General features: G+C 35.9%; 1 protein-coding gene across 1 annotated transcript; it reads right to left on the reverse strand.

The window, feature by feature from the left end:
* Window positions 1-17,684: 17,684 nt before the first annotated feature.
* LOC122001111 lies at window positions 17,685-19,720 on the reverse strand. Its single transcript, XM_042555695.1, has 4 exons — window positions 19,412-19,720; window positions 18,539-19,012; window positions 18,102-18,263; window positions 17,685-18,024 (listed from the first exon to the last, which is right to left on the reverse strand). Exons 1-4 carry the CDS (start codon window positions 19,571-19,573, stop codon window positions 17,860-17,862), a joined length of 963 nt encoding a protein of 320 aa, XP_042411629.1. The 5' UTR covers window positions 19,574-19,720; the 3' UTR covers window positions 17,685-17,859.
* Between the last annotated feature and the right edge of the window lie 5,172 nt (window positions 19,721-24,892).

Consider the following 24,892-nt stretch of genomic DNA (forward strand, 5'->3'; position numbering starts at 1 on the left):
AGAAGTAGAACCATTTTTAGCATAGTGAATATGAGAATTATGATGGAACAAACCTTCTGCTGCCTGAAGTTCTGTCAGTAGTTCCACCAATGAATATACCCTTTTATTCATGTTGTAATTCAGGCGGAATTGCTCAAAACTTCTAGGTAGCGTTTGGAGGATCATATCGATCTGGATTTCCCCATCAATTTCTCCTCCAAGAATTTGTATTTCATTTAGATAAGCCATCATCTTTAGGATATGATCCCTCACGGGAGTACCCTCTTACATGGTGACCGTCATTATCTTTCTCATGGCTTCTTGCCTAGAGGCCCTATCCTGGTGACCAAAGAGTTCCTTGAGATTGTTCATAATATCATAGGTTGTTGGTAAATCTTGATGCTGATGTTGCAATACATTTGACATTGAAGCCAAAATATAACACCGCGCCATCTCATCTGCTTTTACCCATTTCCTATGATACTCAATCTCCTCTTGGGTAGATTCACCATTGGGTGTATCAGGGCAAGATTCAGTCAGTATAAACTTATAGCTTTCAGCAGTAAGAACAATGTCCAGGTTCCTTTTTCAATCTATGTAGTTAGGACCAGTAAGTCTGTTCTCTTTTAGTATGATGGCCAGTGGGTTGAAAGTCATCCTAAGAATCACAAATAACTTTTGGTCAGAACTCTAAATTTAGAATAATATTGATTCCTCAAACAATACTATTTTAAATTAACCAATAGCTTAAAACACCATGAATTTTGTATGCCACGATAGTGTGGACGTATACAAATTCAACATTTGTAAAAGGAGGGTTTAACCCATTAATTTTATTATCTTGTCAATTTAACTTTTTGACAAATAAAATTAATAGTTGGTTTCCTTTGGTCACACGAATAATAGCAGTGACTCCGATGGGGAGGATACTATTAGACGTGCCTAAGTGTATACCATTACTTGACACTAAGTCCATTAATAAGATTGTGCCCCTTCCGATGGGGAAGATCACACGCTTTTAATTAATTTTCTGTAGTCATCCAAAATGGAAGTTTGTTCTAGTGATCCGCAAACAAGCTCATCTGATATGGAGGAAGGCACTCACAGCCAACGCGCAAGCTTGTTTGCATCACTTACAAACCAGTAATGGAGACCGTGGAATTTATTTAAAATCCCTCTCCCACTTAGTTATTTAAAGTGAGAAATTTTCACTATGCTAGTCTACTAAACATGTATACTAACATGCACACATAGCACAATATAAAAGCAATAAATAGAAAAACTAATTTTCAACTATTATGACTTTTATCTATTGTTGTCCTCCGTGTGTTGTCATCCCTAGCTGCTGCCATCTTTGGCCACTGCCACCGGGTCTAGTTGTCGCATCCATCTTGCTCCTTGTTCCGCTGCGCCTCTGGTTCTCAAAATGTTCCACACCTTGCAAGATTCGATCTGCGACATAAATAGAATTTTACATTTTCGATCCTATATTCCTCGAAGGAATGTACATGTAAACTAGATCGAACATAAAATAAAATTTACATCCATCGATCCTATATTCCATAAAAGGAATATACATGTAGCTAAATCAAAAATAAAATCCTAAAAAAACTAAATACAGCTCCTGCTGTATTTTATAATACAATCATGCACACACAATAAATGCCCTTGACATGTCCAAGGGTCCAGTCACACACATAATAACTATAAGCCATAATAGTTGGATCCTGCATCCACAAAGTTAGCACATCCTACTATTAACCTGCCTAAATTATGTATGACATGTGCATAATTAAACTAATACCAAATACACAGAGGCAAAACCCTAGCTCTGATACCAATTGTTGGTTGCTACTCGGAAAATCTAATGGTTCCACTGTACAAAAATTTTGTACAAAGGTCTGAACCTTTTCCTAGCTACCATGTGTTTTTTTAAATTAAACTTGGATCGCCTGCGGAACTTAACACGTTTGATCCAAAGTTTAATCTATTTGTTCTTTTAAGTTTAGACTTGGATCTCCTGCGGAACTTAACACGTTCGATCCAAATCACCTAGGTTATTAATTCCATTAAATATTAATTTTCAAAATTGGCTTGCAGGACTGCATGGCGAGGCACATGGCCTTCTTGGATATGGGAACAACCACCACCACCTAGACAAAGCCTTTTAAGGAAAGTTAATATTTAATTTCCTTAAATAACTTTAGGTCAACAGAAAAGAACAATCAAATCACAAGGAAAAGAAAAACAAAAGAACATAACATTGAAAACAAATTCGAAATACTAGAATCAAATGCCTCTTGTATTTGGTATTTTTACAAAGGAATAAAACTAGTATGATGCGGAAATTAAATACTAGTATACCTTTTCTTTTGCAAACAAAAACCTCTAGGTCTTCTACCGTATTCCTCTTCTAATCTCGGATGTTGTGTGGGCAATGATCTTCCGAGATGAGAAACCACCAAAGCACCTTCTTCTCCTCCTTGCAAGGTTCGGCCACAACAAGAGCACCTCCAAGGATGAAGATCTTTTTCCACCAACCAAGCTCCAAGGGATGCAAGCTTTCTCTCCTTCTTCTCCAAGCTAAAATCTGGCCACCACTTGATCTCCAAGGAAGAAGAAAGTTTCGGCCATAAGGATGGAGAAAAGAAAGAGAAGTGCCGGCCACACCAAGGAAGAAAAGAGGGAGAAAGTAATAGAGGTTGTTCACCTTGAAGGCTCCCAAAACCCCCTCTTTTATTATCCTTAGCTTTGGAAAATAAGGAAATTTAATTACAATAAAATTTCCTTAACTTTCCTCGACATGAATTAATTAATAAAAATTAAATAAAATTTCCTAATCAACCATGTTATGGCCGGCCACCTCTTGGAGAGTAAACAAGGTAATTTTCAATCAACAATTAAAAATTCCTTATTTGTCTTCGGAAATTTTTAAAATAAAATTTCCCTTTAAAATCCCTTCATAGTTGATAAAAAGAAATCTCTATAATTTTAATTTTTCAACATGTGAATAATTTACAAAGAAGAAAAATAAAATATCTTTCCAATCTACAAATAAGGAAAGAGATTTAATCTCTTTCTTTAATCTTTTGTAGAACCTTATAAAAGAGATATTTTAATTTTTAATCTCTCCAATAAATTATATCTTTCACATAAGAAAATTTTAAAATTAAAATTCTTTTTTAATTTAATAGGGCCGACCACCTAAGCTTGGTTCAAGCTAGGGCCGACCACCCATGAACTAATGGTTTGGCCGGCCCTAACTTGATCCACAAGCTAGCTTGGCCGACCCCTACACCCTGGGTATGAAGGTGGGTATAGGTGGGTATAGTACTCTATAAATAAGAGGCTACGATAGGGACCGAGAGGAGGAATTGGTTTTGGTCTCCCGATAAAATTAAGCATCCCGTGTTCGCCCCGAACACACAACTTAATTTTATCAATAATAATTCATTCCACTAGAGAACTATTATTGAACTACCGCACCAATCCCAAATTACATTTTTGGGCTCCTTCTTATTATGAGTGTGTTAGTCTCCCTGTGTTTAAGATGTCGAATGTCCACTAATTAAGTGAGTTACTGACAACTCATTTAATTAATATCTTAGTCCAAGAATAGTACCACTCAACTTTATCGTCATGTCGGACTAAGTCCACCTGCAGGGTTTAACATGACAATCCTTATGAGCTCTTCTTGGGGACATTATCAACCTAGATCACTAGGACACAGTTTCCTTCTATAATCAACAACACACACTATAAGTGATATCATTTCCCAACTTATCAGGCTTATTGATTCATTAAACTAAATCTCACCCATTGATAAATTAAAGAAATAAATATCAAATATATGTGCTTGTTATTATATTAGGATTAAGAGCACACACTTCCATAATAACTGAGGTCTTTGTTCATTTATAAAGTCAGTATAAAAGAAATGACCTCTGATGGTCCTACTCAATACACTCTAAGTGTACTAGTGTAATTATATAGTTAAGATAAACTAATACCTAATTACACTACGACCTTCCAATGGTTTGCCCCTTTCCATTTTGGTCGTGAGCTATTGTTTATAATTTATAAGGTACTGCTAACATTATCTTCTGTATGTGACACCACATACTATGTTATCTACAATGTAAATTAATTGAACAACTACAAACAAATGTAGATAATTTGACCAAATGTGATTCTTTATTCAAAATAAATGTTTACAAAAGCTTAGGCTTTCAGTATACACTCTAACATAAATAACTTTATAGTTCTATGTCCTTGTAGCCTTGTGCGACTCGGTAGGTGAAAGAAGGCACGGATTGAGTTGAAACATAATGGGAAGGTAAAAATCAAATGCAGCCGCTGCAACAGCTTGGTCATAATTGAAGGACTTGTAGAATGCCGCCAACCCCTACTAATTGACTTACTAGTATATGTATGCAAGAATATTATGCTTGATTTATATATTTTGTATGAAGACAGAATGCATCTGTATCTTTTGTATGTAGTACATCCTAAAAAATGTTGTATGTAGTACATCCATATATTTTTTTTACTGGTATATGTTTGCATGAATTTGAAAATAAACACTTGTGTTAAGTTTTGTGAATTTGAAAATAAACACTTGTATGTAGAAGTGTCAATTGTTTAGATATTTCAAAGTGGGTGCTTGTAAATTAGGTTTCATCTAAAAGGTATGACTAAATTACGATAAGTTTCAGCTAGAAATGTCAGGCCCAAGCTGGGCCTGATATGGAAATATTTCAGGCCCAAGGTGGGCTTGATATGGAACCATATTAGGTATACCGTGGGCCTAATATGGGAAAATATCAAGCCCACAATTATTCCTGATGTGAGAATTGTATCTTCGAATAATTTCCTGAATAATAAATTGGGTTTTAAATTGGGGTTCAACTCTAAGTTACGACTAAAAAAATAGGGTTTGTTGTGCTTGTAAGGCAAAACTCGAAAGTGTATACTGTTCTTTGAATTCCAGTAAGTGCACTATTTTGTGCCAAGTGGCACGACACAATAACTTTATTGACAGTGGTTAGAACCTAGGTTTAACACCATATCTACCTTCTCCTCGCTCAACCCTTCCCATTGCTCGATATTTTAGTGAAATCTGACTACACTAGGTCCATCAGTGAGTTTTGATCAAAACCCACTAATGGACCTAGAAAGGTCAGATTGCACCCAAATCAATTCATGTGACTTTCTCATACATCAAGGACTCTAACGATGTTGTTTATTATTGATTTAGATGTCTTCGGAGGTGATCAAATCCTACGATACATTTCATCTAGAATGTGGGCCTGATATGGGACCATATTAGGCCCACCATTATTCCTGATGTAAGAATTGTATCTTCGAATAATTTTCTGAATAACAAATTGAGTTGTCAATTGAGTTTCAACTCTAAGTTATGACTAAAAAAATAGGATTTTATTGTATTTGTAAGGTAAAACTCGAAAGTGAGTGCTATTCATTGAATTCCAGTAAGTGCACTGTTCCGTGCTAAATGACACGACACAATAACTTCATTGGCAGTGGTTAGAACCTAGGTTTGATACCATATCTACCTTCTCCTTGCTCAACCCTTCCCATTGCTCGATATTTTAGTGAAATCTGACTACACTAGGTCCATCAGTGGATTTTGGTTAAAACCTACTGATGGACCTAGAGAGGTCAGATTACACTCAAATCAATTCCTATGACTTTCTCATGCATCAAGGACTCCAACGGTGTCATTTATTGTTGTTTTAGTTCTCTCCAGAGGCGATCGAATCTTACGATACATTTCAGCCAAAACGTGGGCCTCATATGGAAAATATGATATCACAAATAGATACAAACAATTTTTTTAACATAACAACATCAAACTTTTTAACATAACAAAATTTTTGTTACATATATATATATATATATATATATATATATATATTTTGAAGTATGCATATAGACAACAATCACACTTGCTTGATCCAATTTGTGTCTATCATAATTTTATGTCTAACTCTAAATGTATAAGAGTTAATTTGAATTTGCTTAAATGCGGTTGATCTCTTAAACATTAAACTCTCCACATAGTGCATTACAAAAAAAGGCACAATCTAACCTATAAGACAATTTTTTTTAAGTAGGTAAGAATCATTTGCATTCAAGAAATTTACAGGTAGTAAACAATTACTTACGAATTGCTTTGTGTTGGATCATCTACTTGAATCATTTTAAACTCTCTTGACGAAATAGGTTGTAGACCTTGATGCCACATATCAAAGTATAAGTTGTCTATACCCTTAAAAAACTCTACCTGCACATAAATGACATTAGTAATAAATACTTATTAAAAGCTTAATGTGTTAAATATATATAACTAAATACTTATAGTTGTTTCAAATACAACAGTGTAATTTTCTGTATATCAGAGAGAGTTATAATGAATGAATAGGCCTTCTTCCATGTCGATGACCATTAGATGCCAATGATCATCTTTGTTATTGAGCAGACAGAAGATATATTTAATGGATCCATATTCATCAGTTTGACAAGTTTATTGCAAAACTTCTTTTTTCATCATCTCAAACATATTCTATGTAAGGAAGATTCATTTCTTTTAAAGACTAAAGTCAAGAATGTTGGTGCAATATTCCCTAGGTCAAGGTTGACCTGGTTGATTGAGCTTGAATTGGTTCAAGCTCGAGTCTTGATGTTTGAGTTTCGATGTTTGATATATACATGGAGATAATGCATGGAGATTGCAGGTGCAATTATTCATGTGGGAAGAGTGTTGTTAAGTAGGTTAAGGTTGATTGGATACTTGAAGTGAAGTCCTGGTGAGTGAAGCCAGGCAGATGAAAATCCTAGTGAGTGAAGCCAGGTGAAAGTCCTAGTGAGTGAAGCTAGGCAGAAGGGAAATCCTGGTGAGTGAAGCCAGGTGAAAGTCCTAGTGAGTGAAGCTAGGCAGGAAGAAAATCCTGATGAGTGAAGCCAGGTGAAAGTCCTAGTGAGTGAAGCTAGTCAGAAGGGAAATCTTGGTGAGTGAAGCCAGGTGAAAGTCCTAGTGAATGAAGCTAGGCAGGAGGAAAGTCCTAGTGAGTGAAGCTAGGCAGGAGGAAAGTCCTGGTGAGTGAAGTCAGGCAGATGAGAAGTCCTAATGAGTGAAGCTAGGTATAAGAGAAGTCTTGGTGAGTGAAGCCAGGCACGGGAAAATCCAGATGGGTTAAGGTTGACCAGACATCTGGTGAAAGTCTAAGTAAGTCAAAGGAATTGACCGGATACTTGGCACGAGAAGAGAAAGTCCAAGTGGGTCAAAGGGATTGACCGGACACTTGGTAAGGGAGTCTTAGTAGGTCAAGGGTGACCAGATGCTAGGCATGATGGACCAACAAGTCATGAATGATCGAATGTTGGTCCAGGGGGCTTTGGACTTGATTTTGGACGAAATCATGAGCTGGATCGATTAGTCGATCGATTGGCTCATGTCCAATCGATCAGCTGATCGATTGGGCGAGTCTTTGCGACAAGCCCCCTCCCAATCGATTAGTGGATCGATTGGGAGAATCACGCGATCGCACAGAACAGCTCTGGATCGATCGACCGATCGATCCAGAGCCTCCAATCGATCGGGTGATCAATTGGGAGGTTATGTTTTCGCGCGATAAGGGCTGGATCGATCAACCGATCGATCTAGGCAATTCCTAGGAGCACAGAGGTGCTCTGGATCGATCGGTCGATCGATCCAAAGCCTCCCTGATCGATTGGGAGCGATCCAATCGATTGGGATCTGACCGTTGGCGCAGGATATAGCTGTTGGCGTGCGTTCATCTTCGGCAGAGCTCATGATTTTCATCTCAGATCTCCATAGCGCTTCCACAACTTCTCGATAGAGTTCTCACCGCTAGTTCTTGAAGTTCTCGGAGGTTTTTCCAAGTCAAGAGGCGGATCTACAGCAAGAAGAAGAAAGCTAGGGTTAGGGTTTTCTTGTGCAAACTGGTAAGCTGTTGCTTATATTTTGTTTCCTTTCCCTTTCTTCTTGTAGTGTGAACTTGTAGGGTTTCTCCGCCTTTGGTAGTTACCGTAAAGGAGTGTTTTATTAGTGGAGGGTGCGTGAGTGTGTGGATCCTTGGACTAGTCACCTCTTCTTGAGGTAGATACCAAGTAAATCCTCGAGTTAGCGTTGTGTGTTTGTCTCTTTGTATTTTCCGCTGCATTTCATCACAAGAAACAAGCAATGACGAGCACGAGATCGCGCCGAGCTATTCACCCCCTCCCCTCTAGCTACATTTTGGTCCCAACAAAGAATTAATAAATAAGATGATTTACGGTAGTCAAATACTTACAGTAAAGGAAACCCCACAAAAGATGGATGGCAAGTATGCTTTTCCACATGTTTTGGCTTCATGTGCGATAATTGAAAAATATGCATTGATGCAATCACCATGTGCCCACTGAGTCCAGTTAAAGATTGTAAATAAATACTCCATATCTAGTGAAAAATTTGAGTTGGACTAGACTGGAAGCGTTGTAACCCTTCATAAACAACAAAATCATAGTAATAATTTTCAACTATTAATATTATTAAACTCCATAAATCATTAATGTTTTACATAATGATGCAACTACGCTACCAACTAACATACTTTAATTGACTAATCTTCAATAATGCATCTGCTATAAATAAGCTTTTATTCTTCTTGAAAGTTGTCTTCGCTGGTTGACCAAATTCATAGACAAAGTTTCATTGAGGATTAAAAGATGAGTATTCTTTTCTCACCCTATGTCTTCAAACCTACCTTTAATATTTTATTTTTGACTTTCTGAAGACGAGTACATTTAACTTGTCAAATATGGTGTCAATGGGAAGGGTTGAGTGAGGAGAAGGTAGATATGGTGTCAAACCTAGGTTCTAACCACTGCCAATGAAGTTATTATGTCATGCCATTTGACACGAAACAATACACTTGTTGGAATTCAATGAATAGTACACATTTTCGAGATTTACCTTACAAGCACAACAAAACCCTATTTTTTTAGTCATAACTTAGAGTTGAAACCCAATTTGTTATTCAGGAAATTATTCAAAGATACAATTCTCACATCAGGAATAACCGTGAGCCTAATATTTTCCTATATCAGGCCCACGTTCTGGCTGAAATGTATCGTAAGATTCAATCACCTCTGGAGAGATCTAAATCAACAATAAATGGCACCGTTGGAGTCCTTGATGCATGAGAAAGCCATATGAATTAATTTACGTGCAATCTGACCTCTCTAGGTCCATCAATAGTGTCACGCCCCAGAGGAGTCCCTGTCCGAAGAAATTTCGACAGCATCTCCCCTGTACGGCGGACAATCTGAAACTTTACTACAACACCATATACCTCAGCCACATGCGGCTGGAATAATAACAATAATAAACAAACAATAACACAGATATCCACGCAGTTTAATAGTAATGATAAGAAGACTCAAAATCCACCCTACTCAACTACACCCATAAAGCTCAAAACCGATGTCCTACTCCACTACACTCATAAAACACAAATCACAACGAACTTACCTCTTCTGCCCTCTAGGCAGGCATGCAGTAAAAACAAATCCAAATAAAAGTCATCCACAAGTAAAACAAATCCATACAAGATCCAAAGTATCCAAAATGGGACAAGTCCAAACATAGTCTAGAAAAGAACACTAAAAGACAAATAACCATCCTCGTGGACTGCAGGGGACTAGCGACTGGAACTCTCTCTTGACAGCATCAACCTGAAATAGCAACGGAGGAGGGTGTGAGTCCAACACTCAGCAGGTACAATTGATATGTATAATAAAGAAGATAACAGGCAACACTAATCATGCGTACAGTCTCCTGATACAAGGAGGATAAATGCAACTGAAATAAAACAGGAGAAAACTGTACTAACCAGGACCAAGGTACAAGTACAACAGGGTCGTCAGACCGAGAGTGTCATAATCTTGTATGCATGTCAATCATATGCATCCATATAAATGCAGCAAACACAAGCAATAAATGCATCATGCATATGATGCCAATGACATGGTCACCCCTGACGCCAGTCAGCCATCTCACACACAATGGTGAGTCCTAGTGGGTAGGGCTGTGACAACCGTGCACTCTGACATCACTGCCCCTGATGAGTGACCGAGTGGACGGGATGCTGTCGGAGTACACACATACTCCTACCCCAAATCATAAATGGGGGAGCGCAATGCTCTCATCTCCTGGTACACGATAACGAGGAGGAATCTTTGCCGGCTACCACGCTGCGTCACACTACCCATGAGCGGACCAACGGAGCCAAACAAAGTCCAACTACCTGCCAGTTACCACGCTGCTACACTAAACCAACGGAGCCAAACATAGCAGAACTGTCTGCCGGCTATCACGCTGAGTCACCAGACCAACGGAGCCAAACAGCAGAACTGCCACACACCTGTCTGATATACCACTAACCCATGAGTGGTGGTGTGTACAGATACATGTAACTGGCGATGTACTCGACAATAATGGAGCAAACAATCGTACATCATGCAATCATGCAGGATGATGCATGACACTAAACATGACAATATCATGAACAGCATAACAATAACCATATAAATAAATACAAAGTATGTACCACAGGACAATGTATCAAATGGAAGGTACACCGATATGATAGGGTATCAAATAAACCCTAGGTCCTGAACATAATGTATAATATGGTTGTGTCACTACCTCTAAAGCCTGTATGATCAGGTAAAGAATAACATGCAGTGCATAATAAATAAACAAGCAAACATATAACATATCATGTAGTGACCAACCGAAACAAATGGAAAACACAATCATTGCTATATGTTAAACACATTATTATGCATATCAAAAGACATAAGTCAAAGTACCCGCCTCCAATCGACAAGTCCAATATGGTCCAAACACGACGCCGAGATACCCGTCTCGCGTCAAAGTCCTGTGTCACAATATACAGATTTAGCTAATCACGTATAAATTAGTTAGCCAAATTAAATCCCCCAATCACTATCTTACATCACATATGTAATTTATCCATTACATATGTCATACATAACTAAATCACATTTTGCACGAGTCCTACAAGAACAGGATATGAAATAAAATTAAGGATCCTCCATCAATGTATCATCCTAATAACCAATTCAAATCCTAGTTCCGATGAAGATTTCCAATTAGATCAACCCAGATATAACCTAATACCCTATACAAAATTTGTACAGCATGGAACATCCTCCATAGGAACCCAACAAAAGTCACTAAACATGCTCACCTAAGTGTATGAAAAATGATCGGATTCCTTAGCTCCAACAACAGCTTAATCTCGTTGATACCTAACCTAGAAATCAATCAACCATATCCGTGAGTTGCTTCTGCATCCAACCAGTGATTAAATACAAAGAAACAACAAAGGTAAGCTGCTCACCTCACTCACCTGAAAGGGGAAAACCTAGGGCACGATAGCAAACAAATCTCCAGCGATGGTCGGCTCTGTTTACTCCTGTCCGAACCCAAACCTGAGCAAAGACACACCGGCGAGATGGGTTGGCGTCGGCGCTGTGCCGAGATGCGACAGAGAGGAAGAAGGGCATAGAAAGGTCATGGTTGACTAGATGTTGGCTTAGGGGGCTTTGGACTTGGTTTTGGGCAAAAACCAAGATCAGGATTGATCAGCCAATTGATCCAGCAGGTTTGGATTGATCAGTGGATCGATCCAGCAGATCTGGATCGATCAGTGGATCGATCCAGAAGATCTGGATCGATCGGCCGATCGATCCGGTGAGTCCCCGTGAACAGAACCCCTCTGGATCGATCGGTGGATCGATCCAGAGGTCCCAATCGATAAGTGGATCGATTGGGACGCTGCTGCTTCGCGCGATAAGCGCTGGATCGATCCGTGGATCGATCCAGGCATTTTTCCAGAGCACAAAGGCGCTCTGGATCGATCCGTGGATCGATCCAAAGCCTCCCTGATCGATTGGGAGCATTCCAATCGATCGGGATTCGACCGTTAGCGTCGATTTAAGCCGCAGGCGTTCATTTCCTTCGGTATCCCTTCACCGATTCATTCGAGATTCATCACAGCTCCTCCCCAGCACTCTCTAAGCTCCTCACCGCCAGTTCTTGAAGGTTCTTGGAGGTTCATCCAAGTCAAGAGGCGAGTTGCAACGAGAAGAAGAAGAAGCTAGGGTTTTTACTGCATCTCTTGTAAGCTTTTGCTTATTCTTTACTACCCTTTCTTCTACTTGTACTGAGAGTCTTGTAGGGATTCTCCGCCTTCGGTAGTTACCGAAAAGGAGTGTTTATTAGTGGAGGTGTGTGTGTGTGCGTGGATCCTTGGACTAGTCACCTCTTGTGAGGTGGATACCAAGTAAAATCCTATTGTTAGCATTGTTGTAGTTTGTTTCTTTGTATTCCGCTGCGCATCACTTTGAAGAAACAAGCAACGAAGCACGACGAGCACACGCGAAGCTATTCACCCCCCCCCCTCTAGCTACTTTTCGGTCCTAACATACATTACAACACTAGATGTACTATATACAATACATACAAAGATGATCAAAGTAACACCACTTTAGAAAGTTGTCTCTTTACACTTCGTACCCAATAATTTTTCTTACAACACTGGATAATTAATATATTTTTATGCAAAACTTGTCCCTCAAGATTGATGCTGCTGCATCAATTCTAATTTTTTTCATGTCTCCTTATTTAAAGTTCATCTCTAAATCATATAGCAGACATCGAATGTATTACATCACAAAGAAGCCACAATCAACGCTGTAAATAATATTAGCAATTTAATCTTTGATATTTAATATACAATTATTATATTCAAATTGTTTCTCATTTACTTACCTGGCTTCTTGTTGTGGACATTCTATTGTGAGATAAACCCATTTATCTAATGCATGATACCTTTCTAAATATAGATGAATAGCAACAAGTTGCTCATGAGTATATTGTTTTATCTCTGACACTTGTAAGAATGAACAAACAATTTATCAAATAAACATCAACTATAATTTTTAATTTATACTGTAATACTAACATACACATGAATATTGATGCTCACTACTTATTCAAACTCATATTTCAATTTAGAGCTACTTGCAAGAGAATTATAATGATTGAAAGTCCTTGCTTTGGTGTCCACCGCCATCAAGTGAAAGTGTGCACTATCAGTGGACAAAGGTATAAAATTATATCTAACCCTTTCATCTTCAATATCTGTGTTTATCATTTGTTGTTGCATGCCAAACTTCATTACGGACTTTTTTGCCAACTACAAATATGCAAAGGCATATTTACTTATGAAAATTATAAAATATTGTAAGATACATTATATTATCAAATCATTAAATTCCTTACAGTGAAGAAGGTGAAATAATATATAGACTTGTTATATAACCTACCAGACGAGGATGCCCTCCTAAACAAAATTTTACAATAGGTGTCAATTAACTTCCCTTTTGTAAATACCTCTCCATTCACACCAAATAAGAAGGAAGCCACAGTTAACCCAAAGGGTGATTCCTCCCAAATAAAATTAGTTGTACACCTGCAAAGTAAATCAATTACTATAATAAATTAAGGAAGAAACTAGATATTTTTCATAACTTTTCACTGAATTAAATAAACTATGTATTTCAGACTTCACACTACCACACTTTAGATTTTCCAATTGTTTTAACATGTAAGCCACATCTTTGTCTTGTTTTTTCTTCTTCGAAGTCTTAAATTATTTCTTCACATACTATGAGCATAAACATTAAACACATTTAATTAATAATTTAAATCTAACATCTAAAACTAATTAATATGTATATACACACTTACGACAATGGTTTTTTTTTTCATTTTGTTGAATTGTGCAATCCTAAGTGCATCATTTTCCGCCTCTTCTTCAAAATTACCTTTTGACATTGAGATAATTTCTATTTCTTCTTCCATATCATCCACATTAAGTTTTCTTTTGCCCTTGTCTATAACATCTTTAGCTTCACCTTCTTTTACAATTTTTTTAGTCTTTTCTACTGCTATGATGTTCTCGATAGACTTGCATATTTGTATTTTGCTTCACTTCCTCTTGGGTAAAAGTTTTTGCCACACCGGACTATCACTTGGAGTATCCCTATAATCATACTGACTACGGTCATGTACTCTCCTACACCTTGTTCCAAAAGCAACTGGTCTTGTGGATCGACTACATGCTCACTTGATTGACCTTGTATGCCTTTATTTTCTATTATTTCGATTAATTCTTTCATCCTTTCATTCAGATGCATGTTCTCCAATGTTAGCTCCTTGATTCGGTTTACTTGAATGATGCATTTACGACATTCCTTATTACCTTGCCATCCAACTTCAGTGTGATCTAATTGTGGTGTCTCCATTGGACGTGGAATATCATCAACCAAATCAAGATTCTCAACCAATGTTTTTTCAAATTCGGTAGGGATTAATTCAATCATAACATGTACAATTATAAAAATAAATGTAATAAACTGTATATTTACTTTGAATAGGTGAGAGTCTTCAATATTTACCTCTTCAAGTGATACTTGGTCTAACAAGGTCCTCACCTTACTAATATGTGAAGGAATATTCCTCCACTTGTTTATTCGTCCTCCTTCAATATTGTATGATTTTTGGATTGGAACATGCTCTAAAAATCATGTCTGATTCATCATAATAAGTATTATATAATCATAAATGTCCACAAAATATTATCAAATTTAACATAAAAAATATACTCACAAGGAAAAGACCAGCAAATCCCTTTAGGTAAGGGAGTGCGGTGGTCTTGAGGTCGTATGTCTGAGTTGATAAAAATAAATCCCCAATCATAGCTAATTGTGGAGCCATAAATTGATGGATGACTTCAACCCAGTTGAATCTACCAAGATTCTCAAAATCATCTATTATATCTATAAGACCTAAAGGAAGTTTATACATACTAGAAGAAAATAAGACACAAACAAATATATACAAAATGTAGAATTTGTAAAATAATAAAACATCAGCATGTGCTTCAATGCTATTGAAATAAAATTTCATCAACTCCTCAATTCTTGATCTGGTTATGAATTTGTTATTTGAGAAGTGAGCAAGAAAGAGGTTACCCGATGCTTGATTTGAATTCAAAGGAACCGAAGTACCTCGGTCTGCAATACCAAACAATAAAGATACGACTCTTCATGTAAATACAACAGGTACACCTGAAAATCGCAAATTAATAGTCATATTGTAAGATATTTTTTTGCATACCAAAATGTAAAAAAAATAAAACATTAAATTTCTAAAACTATTTGGTGCTTAAAATAAATTATTAAAAATTGGGACTTGTACTTGAGCATCTAAAGGTTTGAGATGTTAAATCCTAATTTTTTAAATATATTGACTAGTATACCACAGATATGCTGGATTTCTTGTATATCCAAGAAAACATAAAAGGGAGACTGTTTGATGATCGCTATGTGTCGATCATGTAAAATAACAATTCCATGATGCCTTCCTTTGATTGTGGATGGTCGAAAAAAACTGTTAAAGTGACCTAACACACTGTTTCAATGTAGTTTCTAGCAAAATCAACTACAACCTACAATTTTTACAAATTTAATTTATTAACAACAAAATTAAAACTGGTGGAATATTTTCCAAATCGAGCTTCACATCATTTTGGAGGGCCTGATATAGGATCATATCAGGGCCAACATGGGCCTGATATGGGATCATATCAAGCCCACGTTGGCTTTGATATTTTACCATATTAGGCCCAATGTGATAATCTCATGTTAGGCGTTTTCTGGATATATCCTATGGTTTCTAGATATATCTTATAGGTTGAACACATTCATGATACTTACCTTTGCTGTCGCACCTTCTTGCTTCATTATGAAAGGAGAGTATTTAGGCAAACAAGACCTTAAATACTTGAATGGACAGACCTCTATGTGGATTTCGTCAGAGACCCTTAACGTCTGTTGCCTTAGATGTGTGGATTTCATCGGAAAACCTTGACGTCGCCTTAGAGGGACCCACTGTGTGGATTCAGTCAGAAACCCTGGACGCCAGGACACACGAATGTAAGGTTTCGGTGGCGGATGATGACCATGGATTTCCACGAGTTAAGAAAGAGGGGAATGAATCTTACATGCATTCGAACCATTTTATGAATTTTAAATTTAAAACTAAACAAATATGGCTCGGAAAATTTAAAATTATCCGAACCATTTTAAATTGTTTTTAATGTTCTTTTTGATAGTTTTGAAACTAGGGTACTTATTTTGATCAATAAGAAAACCTGGTCACTCCTTTTAGTTAAAAGGCATTTAAAAATATTTTTTAACCCCTATGAATGAGGGAGGGAAAAGTTACTTGAGTAGATAAAAAGAATGGTATATCCATTTAATTGACCTTTTATAATGATTTAAGATATACTTTTAAAAAATTATGCAACATATTTTTTTTACTAGACTAAATTGAAAATAAAAACAATTGTTTACAAAAAAAAGTTCTTTTAAATGTTTTTCAAAAACTATATAATATACCTTAGTAGTCAATTAAATTTTGGTTAAACTTAGTTAAATATCAAAATAAAAACTAACTCGGACTTCAAAAACTTTATTTCTAACGGTGCTCTAGATTATCAAAATCATTAAAAAAAAAATACACTACTTCTATAACAAAAAAAAAACTTAAAATAACACCTCAATACATTTTTCATCCCAAAAATATTCTGATGCTAATGTTATTATAGCAGTAGTTACGTAGAAACTGTTACTATTAAAATAAATTAGTTGAACTTAATAAAAATATTATATATTTATTTTATAGTCTTGCATGAGCTATTCAATAACGGCTAGAATATTCTTAAAATGATTTGATCATCTTTAAGCGATTTTTATACATTTAAATAATTTTTTATATAAACCTACTGTACATTATTTTTGACTAAATTAAATAAAAAAATTTATTTTAACACATTATACTAGTAATAACTAGCTACTACAACAATATTAGAATAAAAATATTTTTGGGATGAAAAATATAATAGGTGTTATTTTAACTTTCTGACACTCAATCTTAGTTAATGTATATTGTTGCTATTTTTAGCTCAAAATTTGCATATGATTATCCTCATTTTAACGCTGGATCAAGAAGAACGCACTGGAGCTTAAGCTTTCAGGGATAAGTGGACAAACTGATTAAATCTAACATAACATGACCTCTATTTAATACTTGCATTTTTTTTAAGAAAATATTTCTAATGTGAATTGTGTCATGCGACATGGAAACAGAATCTTGATTATTTCTTGGAGCCCTACCCTGCACTGCACAGTTTTGTGGCCGATCTTATTGCATAAATGCTTGACGTCACACGTCAGAGTGCCATTTTTCATGCCAAACAGTTGGAGTTTCCTAGTGTTTTCCATTGTTCAATCTTCAAATTTGACTTTGTCATCTGTGCCTTTGTTGTGCTTTCTTTTCTTGTCTGTGTACAAAGTGGGTTAGTCAGTGATTGATGTCTGCCACCAATTTGGCTGAACAAAAATTCTAAGTGAAGTGGTTTGGAGTTTGGACTGATGTTGATTACTGAAATCATATTGCTCCTTGAGGTGTGTGCCAATGGACAGAGAGATCAATTGTTTCAGCCTTCTGGAACATTAACTCATTGATCCCAAGGAAAATATTTCCTCTTTATTCAAACCACTTTACATTTACTGATCTACAGATTCATTGGCTACCTAGAGAGGGTTGCTACATCATATGCTAATTTTATGACTTCTTAGTTGATACGAGATATCCATCCACTGCAGCTTGTTTGTTCATTGTCCTCGCAGCTGGCTTCACCCTTGACAATTTGTGTGAACTGAGAGCTTGTGCCCACCTTCAAGACTATGCAGTACTAGCATTCGCATGTTTGGCTTTAGACTACTCTCACACTCTTCAGATTTTGCAAACCTTCCTCGAACTCTTGGCTGACTGTCTGCCAGAGCCTTTCTGCAAGCATACTGCAAGACGTGGAGAATGATCTCATTTAGAGAATATCACATTTCAATGATTTATCCTAAGCTTAACTAAGTAGCACCTTGATCTTTCTGCCAAAGTTTCTCTTACTCTTCTTCTCCCTGTACCTGGATAGTTTTTGCTGTCGTTGTTCAGTCTTAAGGTCACTGATGGTTAGGAGCTGCTCAAAGGAAGAACACACTGCGACCGTATTTCCAGTGCTTGTGCTTTTATTCCCAAGACTCTGCCATGAAAACTCAAAATCAATGATCATGTTCAACCTGTGGGAATATCAGAAACATCTAAATAGATCAGCTTTTGTTTCGAGTGATATATTGAAACCCGATTCTACATAGTTGATCTATTAAATTATTGCTTCTCATCGCCAATGTTTATAGAAAATGAATGTATTCTATATAATTATAGTTTTGATTGATTTCATGAATATCAGCAAAAAAACTTTCTGCAAAGCATAATTAAAACAAAAAGGAAAACTGTGAGAAAGCAGTTCATTGGAACCTGAATGTCTCCCTCACTATATGCTCTCCTCAAGCTATATGCAGCTGCAAGATCCAATCCTTGGAGATCAAAGAATTGGTCTGGTCTCATGGTACTGCTGCGAATTAACTCCACTGAATTCAGAGACCCAGAACTGATACTTTTTTGGATTGATCCTTCTGTGGAGCCAAGTTTTTCCAAAGAAGGAACTTCATGAATTACCCCTAGGAGTTCTGTAATTGAATCTTCTATCTCTGATTCCTCCAGCAGATTCTTCTTGCACCCATAAATTACACTGTCGAGGTGAATGGATTCCATATCAGCAACCTTCATAGGTTCTGTGATGGCATCTCCTCCGGTGGATAGGATGGACATGGCAGCTGCAATATGAAGCTCAAGTGCTGGCTCTTCTAGGATGGCTTCTGGAGCCTTGAAAAGGTCACCTTCTCCTCCCATATCATACTCTGCTACTGTAGGAGTCTGTACCATATTCCCCTGCAACAAGAACAAGATGTCAACAGAAGATTTTTTTTTTTTTAACTTCACCCATTGATCTTCAGAAGTAGATACCTGCTGATCTTTCTTGTACAATTAACAATAAGCAGCCATCTTTTGTAATTCTTATACATAGCTTAGAAGCAGAAGACTTAATGATTGAAGAACGTGGGTGCTGTTTCCAGTTGAAAATTAATTATGATTGCATTATCTTTACATCTAAAAGATCCATCATAGTAAATCTTTCTCTGCATGAATTCTCTCTGGTATGAGTCGCGGTTCTTGAGGTCCTCTTGTTAGCTTGAATCAATCAATCAATTTTTTTTTCTCTCAATCTCTCGAAACCTTGGGATTTCTTTCTTTAACAAACTGAAACATTCATCGAGGGAGCAAACATACCAGGTTGAGCCCACCATCAGCGATTCCGACATGGAAATTTAGGAGGCTCTCGTCGTCGGAGAGTGGAAGGTGGGAGTAGGGTCCTAGGTAGCCGCCGCCTGCTACTTCTTGCAGGAATCCCTGTGAGAAGACTGGCAGCTGAAGACCAGCCTCAGCGTGCATCTCTCCTGTAGGTTTCTATTTCAGTTCTCTGAAAGAAAAAGGAACAGGAAAAAAAAAACTCTTTTTCTTTATTCTATAACTGTGTCACTGTGGAAGATCGCAGGGAGGAGTCGGAGAGAAGAGGAGAGGAAGAGGAGAAACAAATAAGGAACGAAAGTCAGAGGAAGTTGCTGATTATATAGAGTGAAATAAGTAGAATTCTATGGTTGCGGCTCATTAATGCTTGTGAGGCTGTGTCATATGGTGCAGTACACGCTTTGAATAGTGTGCTATGTATGGATGACCAATTCGGGGAAGCAGACAACAGAGTTGCCACAACAATCATCATGTCCAAACAACTGCACAATGCTCGTCTTCAACTTCAATCATGCGAGTAAAAAAATAAAAATAAATAAAAGTGAAGAGAAAAATCCACATTATTGGCTTAGTTTAATCAATAATGGAGAGGAGCACGACGATACTGGCAGGAATATTTGGAGATGTAAACAAAGCAAAGAAGAGAAACGGGTCCACGAATAACTTAGTTTAATCAATCATGGAGAGGAACACAATGACCATCAAATAGAGCAAGGAGCGAGAGAGCATCTTTCTTTTGTGCATTAATATTGGTTGTTTAAGGTCAATTTAAGGTGCCCACAGAGTCAACTTTCTACAAACGGTTTGAGTGTTCATGCTGTTCGATGTGTCAGTAGTTCTCTTTTCACCAGTCTTGTTGGCTTAGTGCTGTTCTGAGAACTATTGATGGTTGTTGCTATGTTCAACCACACAGTCAAGGTACATTTGAGTAGCGATGCAACTTGTTTTCATGCTTTCCAGAGAGATTTTTACTTAATTTAATCCACACTTAACTCTTCCATCTTTCTTCCTTTTGTCAATGAAGTTAGGCGAAGAAGTGCTCATGAGTTTCTCTTTCTCTGGCCAATGTAAGTTTCAAACTTTCATGGCTGCATAAATTACATTGAATGACCACAAAAAAAAAACGGAAAATGAAAGAAAGAAAACAGAGAAATATGAGGCTAAATTTCACTTGGGGAAGATAAGTAGCCATTTGTGTGGTCATCATCATGCACTTGATGTTCCACCATCATTTCTCAGCAACTTCCTAAGAATGAATTGACCTTTTGCTAGAATTAGATGTTCCAAAAGCTGCAAAGTTAGCTATAAGCTCCATCAGAAGATAAGTTATAACTTACATGATCTCCTTAATCAAGTAGATTTTGGTGTTAAACTATTGCATCTTATCATAATAGTTCCAAATGCTGGCAGGGGTAGGCCCATGGAATTGATGGCTGAGACAGGAAATGACCAATGGAAGTGCAAGTGAAAGGTGAAGATTTAAGAAAAATATTTGGGGCTCCAAGCCAATAGATTTGAAAGAGTTTAACGAAGAACACAGGCTACAAAAGGGAGGCATATCTTGTCTTCCAAGTTGGTCCAAAAGATTCAGATTCCCTTCTCCAACATGGAGGAATGAGACCAATAGCTTCACGTGCTTCCTCTCTAGTGATTGGACACAAGAAACACTCGGGACAGACGAGCACAAATTATATATATACTTTTTTGATAATGGAATTTCGTCCGACTAATTTTGAATATAGATACGTAAATGTAGAACGTAATTTACGTACACTTAGAAGTCGACCTCTAAAATATTTGAGAGTTTAGCAAGGGGAGATAAAAAAACAAGAGGCAAAACTGTATTTTACTGCGTCATGATCTGTAGAAATCATTAAAGAGAAAAAAAAAAAAAAACACGCATTTATCCATGAATTCATAAGAGGGTTTGAACATAACTCAGTACTAATCTTTATCATCTAAGATGAAGTATATGGGAGGACAATATGAAAAAAGAACACAATTTAATGGAAAAAATTAATTATCTTGTTTATGTTAATATATTTTGCTTGCTCACTCTTAATTTTTCCCTCTGGAAGGAAGTACTTTTGATATATCCATTGTTCTTGGGGAGCACAAATTTGCAGTGATTCTGAGAGCTTGAACCCCACCTCAACCTGTCACCTTCTTCTTGGATACATGACAGCAATTAAATAAACCCCCAAAAAAAACAGCTCTAGTATTATGAAAGCAATGGCATTCTCTCGTTCTTTAGCACCAACCACGTCTGCCTCCATTATTAGGATAACTACTTCTTGACCTTACTGAGTTCATTAATTGATTTCTCTATCAATGCTTAACTGAGGTCATTCAGGTGTTTGGACTACTCTCATCACTTTTGGAGACTTATGGGTGGTGGGACAAGGTGAGAATTTCAGATTGGGACGATTCAGTTACCCGTGAGCTGTGGGATAGAGGTTGAGAACTTTCAGGAAGGAGAAATGAACTCTCAATTGATAATGTGATCTAGTCAGTGATAAGATTATATAGGGTTGTTTGAGGAATAGGATGTGGTTTGGTAATATTCCATTTCATAATGTTATAGAAGATCCATATTAATTTGTGCATTTTGAATGCAGAAGCCAATCAGATACATTTCCACATGAAAATTAAAGAACTGTATGGATTTGCGTATTGGCTAAAATTCTCAATATATTTGTGTACTTGAACTTGGCTTTCACATGCTGTTGAAAGAGAATCACTCTAGCTAAATAATGTACGAAGGAGCTTTCATTCTCCCTGAATTGCCATTAAAATATACGGACGGGTGCAACTAAAGTCTCACTCAAGCTTTGATGTTCGCAAACGTCAAAGTCATTTTACAGGAAAGAAAATCTTATCATGATTTCTCCCTTGTTTGATTCTTCAGTTAGCTGTCGATTTGTGAATGAACATGCTTCTATGATGGAAGTAGAAGTATAATTAAGGTACCATTATTTTGTTCTTTCTTTAGGGTTAATATCATCTTTAGACTAGTATAACTCCGTCCATGACAGATTATTCCATCATGGCCGGTGCAAGTCCAGATAAAGGAGAAAGGTTACGTTAAGTTGTCAGTTAATGTTAAATTAAGGTAAATGTTCAATGAATGAATTCATTAAACTATTGTACTAATGCTAAGTTGTTCCCCAGAAGGAACACATTACAAGGTTCGACTGCAATATCTTAGCAAGGACCGCTATATCTCTAAAATTCAAGTGTAGTGTTAAATATGCAAGAGTTCGCATTGCAGGGTTTGACTGTAACATAGTAGTACTAATGTCTGCTATATCTTCATGAGAACTTGGGTGTAGTATTAAATTAACAAGAGTTTTCATATCATTGGTTGGATAAAAACAAATATTATAGGAAAACTAATAGTCCAAGATTTGGAACATAGAGCATAGAAACCCTTACTAATAAAATAATATTGGAGGTAGTAGATACGATGACAAAATGGGTATTTTTTTGTGTACAAGAGACAAAATGGGTATGAGAGAAAATAAAAATGATAAAGAACTCGATTTTAAGTTATGGTACATAGGAAAGAGTAAAATAAGAAATAAAGTAGGTATTGCTATAGATAGTTCGTTAAAGGATGAAGTTGTAAGAGTAGTTAGAGAGAGAGATGAAATTATAACTTTTAAGATAATAGTGACGAAAAAAACTATAAACATAATTAGCATATATACACCTCAAGTAGGATTAGATGAAAATACTGAATCAATATTTTAGGTTGACCTAGATAAAGTATTATAAAATATTTCGTTAAATGAAATGATTTTAATGCGAGACGACTTAAATAGGCATATCGAAGTGAAAAAAATGAGGAATACGTGAGGGTACATAGAGGTTATAGGTTCAGAACAAGAAATAAAGAAGGAAAAATTATATTGAATTTTGCGATAGCATATGACCTTATACTAACTAATATATATTTTTTAAAAAAAAAGGAAAAAAAAAACTTGGTCGCCTTTAAAAATAAAAATAATAAATCGTAAATTGACTTTCTTATGATTCGGAAGAGAAGGATAGAAAGATTTATAAAAATTACAAGGTCATCCTTGGAAAAAGTTTAACCACCCAATATAAATTAGTAGTATTGTATATACACCCGAAACATATTATCAATAAAAACAAATATACACAACATTGGGTTCAAATCCTACAGAGCATGAGTTAGTTTATTTGATGTCAAATCATAATAAAATATTAAAAAAATAATCGCAACTTGCATTAGACCTCATTAGGGATAAAAAAAAATATTACTCAATTAAAGATCTAATTGATCACCGTGTCTGTATTGTAAATATGTGGTTACGAATAATCTTGCTAAAGTAATAGGAATTAGACCTAAGTTGATTCCAAATAGAAAAACTTCAATCATTTCTATTTGTTTAAGGGGATAAAAAAATAGGTAAGATACATTTAAAAATATTAATCTAAATTATCCATGAATCTCAATGGCCAAGAGTTAACAATTGGTACATAAAAGAACCATAAAATATCAAGAATCTCAGAGAAATATTGAATTTTTTTATCAATTTTTTCATTCAATTTAATTCAAATAAGTCATATCTTGTTTAAATCAATAAATAGAGTTGGGGTTATAGTTAAAGTAGCAAGTAGAAAACTAAAATAACTAGTCTCATAGAATTAAGTGGTAGAAGTTAAAGGTGGAAAGTAAAACATATTTAAGGAGAAGGTAGGACTACAAACATTAGGTGAAATACATGGCGACCAATATAACATGGGATAAGATGATATCAAAATTAAAAAATAGTAGCCAATAGTGTATTTGATGAGTCAAAGGGCATGCACCACCAAGTAAGGAATCTTAGGGGTGAAATGAGAAAGTACAAAAAAGTGAAGAAAATAAACAAAAAATTTATAAGAAATTATATATTTGTAAGAACGAGAAAAATTTTAAAAAACTTACAATATCCAAAAAATAAGCTAAGAAAGCAGTGAACAAAGTAAAGAATGGAACTTTTGAATGGTTATGTCGAAAATTGGATACAAAAGAAAGAAAAAAAGATATTTATAAAATAATTAAAGTGAGAGAGAAAAAGACAAGAGATCTTACCCAAATAAAATATATTAAAAATGAATGCAATAAGATACTAGTAAATGTTGGAGAAATAAAAAAAATAGTGAGTATTTCCATAACTTTTCAATGAAGGTTTAAGTGACCAATGTAACTTAGGTAATTTGAATAGGTCAAATGAGTATAAAAATTAAAATTTTTATTATAGAATTCAAAATTTAGAAGTAGAATAAGCTTTAAATGGAATGTAAAATGGTAAAGTTGTTGAATTAGTTGATATTCCGATAGAGGTATGAAAGTGCCTAGAGAAACAAGGTATTAAATAACTTACAAAATTATTTAACATGATATTAAAAATGAAAAAAAAGTCTGATCAATGGAGGGTAAGTACTATAGTT

This window comes from Zingiber officinale, chromosome 7A (assembly GCF_018446385.1).
Source record: "Zingiber officinale cultivar Zhangliang chromosome 7A, Zo_v1.1, whole genome shotgun sequence".
Classification (NCBI taxonomy): Eukaryota; Viridiplantae; Streptophyta; class Magnoliopsida; order Zingiberales; family Zingiberaceae; genus Zingiber; species Zingiber officinale.